The 8315-nt window shown below is 36.4% G+C and overlaps 1 protein-coding gene across 1 annotated transcript in view; it reads left to right on the forward strand.

Annotated features, from left to right (window-relative positions):
* LOC128663628 (V-type proton ATPase subunit B, brain isoform) overlaps positions 1-8315 on the forward strand; it is a 176402-nt gene that overhangs the window by 50026 nt on the left and 118061 nt on the right. Inside the window, exons 8-9 of the mRNA XM_053718045.1 lie at positions 1948-2045; positions 2223-2346. Of these exons, the coding sequence (XP_053574020.1) occupies positions 1948-2045; positions 2223-2346 (222 nt within the window). The remainder of the gene's footprint in view (positions 1-1947; positions 2046-2222; positions 2347-8315) is intronic.

The following is an 8315-nucleotide window of genomic DNA, read 5'->3' on the forward strand; positions in this document are numbered from 1 at the left end:
TAATGGTGATAATAACTGTATTATAAAATGTTCCCTCATTCTGTCTTAAAGGGATATGAAACTAACATTTTCTTTCATGAATCAGTTAGAGCAATATAGTTTTTTTTTTTGTTTTTTTTAATATATATATATCATTTTTTATTGTTATATTTCAACAAATTTATACATTTTCAAACAATTTGTAAGAAAAAAAAGACGGAAAACCCCCCAAAAAGAACCAAAATGAAAATACATCTGAATAATAAACAATCAATAATACTCTTTTTTCACAAGATATATACATCTTATAATAATAAACAGAAAAAAAGGACATCCTTCTTGAATTTTGCAAACTCTTGCACTTATTATATGATTTTAATCTAATGTTCCACTATCTTTCTATTTTGTTGTTGAAATATAACTTTTTCTGTTTTTCTATTTCCTCTTCTCTCTCCTTTCCTACCCTCATGGTCCTCTAGGTAAAAATAAAAATAGGACAGCCACCACATAGCCAAACTCGGCTAAACAAGAGAGCAATATAGTTTTAAACGACTTTCCAATTTACTTATCAAATTTGCTGTAAGCCAATGACAAGAGGCATAAATGCTCAGGCATCACTCTGCTAGCTCCCAGTAGTCCACTGCTGCTACTGAGTCTACTTAGGTATGATTTTCAACAAAGGATGCAAATGAGAAAATAGAAGTCAATTGGAAAGTTGTTTAAAATGTCATGCTCTATCTGAATCACACACACACACACACATGCACAGCTTTACTGTTTTTAAGCTTCTAAAGTTTCATGGCTGTCTGCATTTGTTCTGCAAGCCTCTTGGCTAATTTCCTTTCAAGTTGAAGGTGCAATGTACTAGTTATGGCTTTCTCCTGGACTATCATGAAGCCTTAGTTGCTTAACTTTGAAAGGCAGCTGTGTTTCAGCATTCTTTTAGTGCAGCTTTAGGTATGAAGATCTTGTAGACTGCTCATCCAACCCTCTCCTTCACCTGATTAGCTTTGCTGTAGACCCCACAACTATCAGAGGTACTAGGTCACATTGAGTCCTTTGATCAGGGTTTGTCCTATTTCACTCTCCAAATAACTTCATTTGACTGTTAAAGGGACATTGTACTATAAAATTGCTTTCCCTTAAATGAGTTTCCAGTAACTGCAGAACCTCCAGTCGTAGGCAGGTGAAGCCTTTGATAAATCGAGCCCTTAGAGAGGGTAATTAGACATTTAAATATCCATCTCTCAACTGCCCCAACTGGCAATGTAATTTCCTTGGCACCTTCTTTACATAGCTTTTCTGTTACCAGTACTTAAAGGACCAGTAAATACCGTAGATTTGCATAATCATCAAATGCATGATAAAAAGACAATGCAAAAGCACTTAATCTGAACTTCAAATGAGTAGTAGATTTCTTTTTTCTGACCCATTTCAGTTATGTCTATTTCCACTCCCCTTGTATCATGTGACAGCCATCAGCCAATCAGAAATGCATATACCTATATTCTGTGAATTCTTGCTCATGCTCAGTAGGAAATGGTGACTCAAAAAGTGTGAATACAAAAAGACTGTGCACATTTTGTTAATGGAAGTAAATTGGAAAAAAAATTTAAAATTACTATCTGAAGCATGGAAGTTTAATTTTGACTTGAGTGTCCCTTTAAGTACTGACAAGTCAAAAGCAGCTATTTACAAATAGCTAATTTACCTTTTTTTTATTTTATTTTAAACAATTTGATGTACTCAAGCAGGTAAAATGGATTACTGGGAACACATTAAATAGACAAAAAAAATTACAGTACCCTGAAGATGAGACAGCGGAGTCAGTTTAATTATTTAATAGAATTTATAAATGTTCTGTGTTTTGTTTAATCTGTGTTCTACCCATTTTATCATATGGCTTAATTATCATCCCCTCCTCGCTCCTTTTATTCATCACTTCTCCTGTTTTTTCCCCCATGCCAGGTAAACATGGAAACTGCTCGTTTCTTCAAATCTGATTTTGAGGAGAATGGGTCTATGGACAACGTATGCCTATTTTTGAACTTGGCCAATGACCCCACGTAAGTTTTGAGTTTGAGGTAGAAAACACATTTACAATTTGTTCTGTATTCTGTTTTTGTTTTTAGTGTTTTTTCCCTTTTTTTAGTTATGTACACTGTAAGATTTAGAATATGTAATTGTATTGATACAGCACATTGTAGATGATATTTATTTAAATTATTTTTTTTCATAAACAGCATTGAACGCATCATCACACCACGTCTTGCTCTTACAACTGCTGAATACCTGGCCTATCAGTGTGAGAAGCATGTGTTGGTAATCTTGACTGACATGAGCTCTTATGCAGAGGCTCTAAGAGAGGTAATGAACTGGAATTATGTAATCTAATTAGTTTTATGTGACAATATGTTTGTATGTCTTAAGTTTAAATCCCTATCTCATTCAGTAGGGCTCTCAAGCCTTGTTTTAAAATGTTTAAATCAGCTGTTTCCAAGGCATTTTACTTCCAGAGGAACATTACATAATTATGCCATTTATAAAACGTCTCAAAAACATAATTTATGTAAGAACTTGCCTGATAAATTCATTTCTTTCATATTGGTAAGAGTCCATGAGCTAGTGACGTATGGGATATACAATCCTACCAGGAGGGGCAAAGTTTCCCAAACCTCAAAATGCCCACAAATACACCCCCACCACACCCACAATTCAGTTTAACGAATAGCCAAGTAGTGGGATGATAAAGAAAGGAGTAAAAAGCAACAAAGGAATCTGGAAATAATTGTGCTTTATACAAATAAATCATAACCACCATAAAAAAGGGTGGGTCTCATGGACTCATGCCAATATGAAAGAAATTAATTTATCAGGTAAGTTCTTACATAAATTAGGTTTTCTTTCATGTAATTGGCAAGAGTCCATGAGCTAGTGACGTATGGGATATCAGATACCCAAGATGTGGAACTCCACGCAAGAGTCACTAGAGAGGGAGGGATAAAAATAAACAGCCATATGCTGAAAAATTAATCCACAACCCAAAATAGAAGTTCTTCTCATGAAGAAAAGAAACTTAAAACATCAGCAGAAGAATCAAACTGAAACAGCTGCCTGAAGAACTTTTCTACCAAAAACTGCTTCTGAAGAAGCAAATACATACTAACGGTAGAAATTAGTAAATGTGTGCAAAGAGGACCAAGTCGCTGTTTTGCAAATTTGATCAACTGAAGCTTCATTCTTGAAAGCCCACGAAGTGGAGACTGATCTAGTAGAATGAGCTGTAATGCTCTGAGGCGGGGCCTGACCCTACTCCAAATAAGCTTGAAGAATCAAAAGCTTTAACCAAGAAGCCAAGGAAATATCAGAGGCCTTCCGACCTTTCCTAGGACCAGAAAATATAACAAAATAGACTAGAAGTCTTCCTGAAATCTTTAGTAGCTTCAATATAAAATTTCAAAGCTCTCACCACATCCAAAGAATGTAAGGATCTTTCCAAAGAATTCTTAGGATTAGGACACAAGGAAGGGACAACAATTTCTCTACTAATGTTGTTAGAATTCACAACCTTAGGAAAAAATGTAAATGAAGTCTGCAAAACCGCTTTATCCTGATGATAAATCAGAAAAGGAGATTCACAAGAAAGAGCAGATAGCTCAGAAACTCTTCTAGCAGAAGAGATGGCTAAAAGGAATAATACTTTCCAAGAAAGTAGTTAAATGTCCAAAGAATGCATATGCTCAATATGGAGGAGCCTGTAAAGCCCTCCAAACCAAATTAAGACTCCAAGGAGGAGAGATTGATTTAATGACAGGCTTAAATGCGAACTAAAGCCTGTACAAAACAGTGAATATCAGGAAGTTTAGCAATCTTTCTTTGAATAAAACAGAGATCTGAGATTTGTCCCTTCAAGGAACTTGCAGACAAAACCTTATCCAAACCATCCTGAAGAAACTGTAAAATTCTTGCAACTCTAAAAGAATACCAAGAGAATTTATGAGAACACCATGAAATGTAAGTCTTCCAAACTTGATAATAAATCTTTCAAGAGACAGATTTACGAGCTTGTAACATAGTATTAATCACTGAGTCAGAGAAACCTCTGTGACTTAGCACTAAGCGATCAATTTCCATACCTTCAAATTTAATGATTTGAAAATCTGATGGAAAAACGGACCTTGAGACAGTAGGTCCGGCTTTAACAGAAGTGGCCAAGGTTGGCAGCTGGACATCCGAACAAGACCCGCATACCAAAACCTGTGAGATCATACTGGAACCACCAGCAACACAAATGATTGTTCCATGATGATTCTGGAGATCACTCTTGGAAGAAGAACTAGCGGCGGAAAAATATAAGCAGGTTGATAATACCAAGGAAGTGTCAGCACACCCGCTGCTTCTGCCTGAAAATCCCTGAACCTGGACAGGCATCTGGAAAGTCTCTTGTTTAGATGAGATGCCATTAGATCTATCTGTAGAAGACTCCATATCTGAACAATCTGAGAAAACACATCTGGATGGAAGAACCACTCCCCAGGATGTAAAGTCTGACGGCTGAGATAATCTGCCTCCCAATGTCTATAGCTGGGATATGCACCACAGAAATTAGACAGGAGCTGGATTCCGCCCAAGCAAGTATCCGAGATACTTCTTCATAGCTTGTGGACTGCGAGTCCCACCCTGCTGATTGACAAATGCCACTGTATGTGATACTGTCTGTTTGAAAATAAATGAACAGTTCTCTCTTCAACAGAGGCCAAAACTGAAGAGCTCTGAGATTCTAAATATTGATTGGTAATCTCGCCTCTTGAGATTTCCAAACCCCTTGTGCTGTCAGAGATCCCCAAACAGCTCCCCAACCTGAAAGACTTGCATTTGTAGAGATCATAGTCCAGGTTAGCCCAACAAAGAAGCCCCTTGAACTAAACGCTGGTGATTTGCCTCAATGTCAGAGTGTCAAACATTGGGGTTTAAGGATATTAATTGTGATATCCTTGTATAATCCCTGCACCATGGATTCAGCAAACAAAGCTGGAGAGGTCTCATGTGAGAACGAGCAAAGGGAATTGCGTCCAATGCTGCAGTCATGAGACCTAAATTTTCCATGCACATAACCACTGAAGGGAATGACTGAGACTGAAGGTGCCGACAGGCTGCAACCACTTTCAAACGTCTCTTGTCAGAGTCATGGACACTGAATCTATCTGGAAACCTAAAAAGGTGACCCTTGTCTGAGGAATCAAACTTTTTGGAAAATTGATCCTCCAACCATGTTTCCGAAGAAACAACACTAGTTGATTAGTGTGAGATTCTGCAGAACACAAAGACTGAGCTAGTACCAAGATATCGTCCAAATAAGGAAGCACCGCAATACCCTGCTCTCTGATTTCCATAAAGTAGGGCACCAAGAACCTTTAAAAAAGATTCTTTGAGCGGTTGCTAGTCCAAATGGAAAAGCAACAAATTGGTAACGCTTGTCTAGAAAAGAGAATCTCAGGAACTGATAATGATCTGAATGAATCGGAATATAAAGGTATACATCCTGCAATCCAATGTGGACCTAAAATGTCCTTGCTGAATAAAAGGCAGAACAGACCTTAAAGTCACCAATTCAAAATTGGCACTCTTACATAACGATTCAAAATCTTCAGATCCAGAATTGGTCTGAATGAAAATTTCCTTCTTTGGGACAATGAATAGATTTGAATAAAACCCCAGACCTTGTCCCTGAAAAGGAACTGGCATGACTACCCCTGAAACTCCAGGTCTGAAACACACTTCAGGAAAGCCTGAGCTTTAACTGGATTTGCTGGGATGCATGAGAGAAACAATCCTATTTGAAACCCCTGAGAGACAATACTCTGAAACCATTGATTTGGACCGAATTTATCCAGAACATTCTTGAAAAAAACCTTAATCTGCCCCCTACCAGCTGAGCTGGAATGAGAGTCGCACCTTCATGCAGACTTAGGGGCTGGCTTTTTGGTTTCTTAAATGGGTTAGATTTATTCCATTTAATGAAGGTTTCCAATTGGAAACAGATTCCATAGGGAAGTATTAGGTTTTTGTTCCATATTTGACAAAAAGAACGAAAATGATTTAGAAGCTTTATTTTTACTCTTAGGTCTCATTACCTTGGAATAAAGAGATAGCAATCTAGACTTAAAGTCATATCAGTATTCCAAGATTTAAGCCTCAAAACTCTTGTAGCTAAAAATAGCTAAAGACCTAGATCTAACATCAATCTTGATGATATAAAAAAATGGCATCAGAACTGATTAGTATTTTGCAGTAAGCGAACAATACTAGATAAATCAGAATCCAATTCTTGTTGCTCTAAATCTCCAACAAAAAACTTGATGCAGCTGCAACATCAGCCAAAGAAAATTGCAGGCTTGAGACAACCTGAATATAAATAAGCTTTCCTTAGATAAGATTCAAGTTTTCAATCTAAAGGAACTTAAAGGGACACTGTACCCAAAAATTTTCTTTCGTGATTCAGATTGAGCATGAAATTTTAAGCAACTTTCTAATTTACTCCTATTATCAAATTTTCTTCATTCTCTTGGTATCTTTATTTGAAATGCAAGAATGTAAGTTTAGATGCCGGCCCATTTTTGGTGAACAACCTGGGTTATCCTTGCTTATTGGTGGATACATTCATCCACCAATAAAAAAGTGCTGTCCAGAGTACTGAAAGCAAACAAAAACTTAGATGCCTTTTTCAAATAATGATAGCAAGAGAACAAAGAAAAATTGATAATAGGAGTAAATTAGAAAGTTGCTTAAAATTGCATGCTCTTTCTGAATTACAAAAGAAAAAAATTGGGTTCAGTGTCCCTTTAAGTACTATCTTCCATAGGAATAGAGGTATGTTCAGCAAGAGTAGAAATAGCCCCATCAACTTTGAGGATCTTTTCCCAAAACTCTATAGAAATTGCTGGTAAAAGGATACAATTTTTTTTATCCCGGCTAATTCTATTCCTTAGAAATTATGAGAAATAGCATCAGGAACAGAAAAAAACCTCTGGAGTAACCACAGGAGGTTTAAAAAAACAGAATTTACTAGTTCTAATAACACATGGACTAGTTTCCATGATATCCAAAATAATTAACACTTCTTTAACAAAGAACGAAAATACTTAATTTAAGTAGATTTGTTAGTGTCAATATCTGAGGAAAGATCATCTGAATCAGATAGATCATCATCAGAAGAGGATAATTCATTATGTTGTCGGTCATTTGAAATTGCATCAATCTTCTGAGAAGTTTTAAAAGACCTTTATATTAATTAGAAGGCAGAATAGCAGACAAAGCCTTCTGAATAGAATCAGTAACAAATTCTTTGAATTTCATAGGTATAACATGTACATTAAAAGTTGAAGGAACAACAGGAAATGTACTATTAACTGATGGACACAATATCTGCATGTAAAAGTTTATCATGATAACCAATACAATGACATTCGGAAATAAAATGCACTTAGCTTTAGTAGAACCGACATCAGGCAGCAAAGTTCCAACAGATACTTCTGAGGCAGGATCAGTTTGAGACATCTTGCAAAATGTAAAATAAAAAAAACAACATATAAAGCAAAATTTGTCAATTTCCTTATATGACAGTTTCAGTAATGGGATAAAAATGCAAATAGCATAGCCCTCTGACATATTAAAAGGCAAGAGGCAAAAAGCAATGGGGCAAATAAATAATGAAAAAAGTTTAGCGGCAAGTATGACGCACAACGTAACAAACATTTTTTTTGGCGCCAACCATGTCAAGAAAATAACACACTCGCGTCACTAACTACGCAACACTGTGTGAACCTCGGCGTCAATTACGACGCCGGAAATGACTAACTTGCGTCAACATACATGCCTTTCGCGCCAAAAAAAATTTGTGCCAAGGAGGACGCAATAAAGTGTAGCATTTGGCGCACCCGCGAGCCTAAGTCAGTCCGCAATTTGAAACAAAGTAGTCAATTGAAAAAAAGACTAAACCCCAGGTAAGAAAAATATTTCTTAATATTAACTTCCCCAAATATGAAACTGACAATCTGCAAAAGGAAATACATGAACCTGACTCATGGCAAATATAAGTACAATACATATATTTAGAACTTTATATAAATGCATAAAGTGCCAAACCATAGCTAAGGTGTCTTAAGTAACAAAAACATACTTACCAAAAGACACCCATCCACATATAGCAGATAGCCAAACCAGTACTGAAACAGTTATCAGTAGAGGTAATTGTATATGAGAGTATATTGTCGATCTGAAAAGGGAGGTAAGAGATGAATCTCTACGACCGATAACAGAACCTATGAAAAAAGACC

Source organism: Bombina bombina, chromosome 6, assembly GCF_027579735.1.
Source record: "Bombina bombina isolate aBomBom1 chromosome 6, aBomBom1.pri, whole genome shotgun sequence".
NCBI classification, from domain to species: Eukaryota; Metazoa; Chordata; class Amphibia; order Anura; family Bombinatoridae; genus Bombina; species Bombina bombina.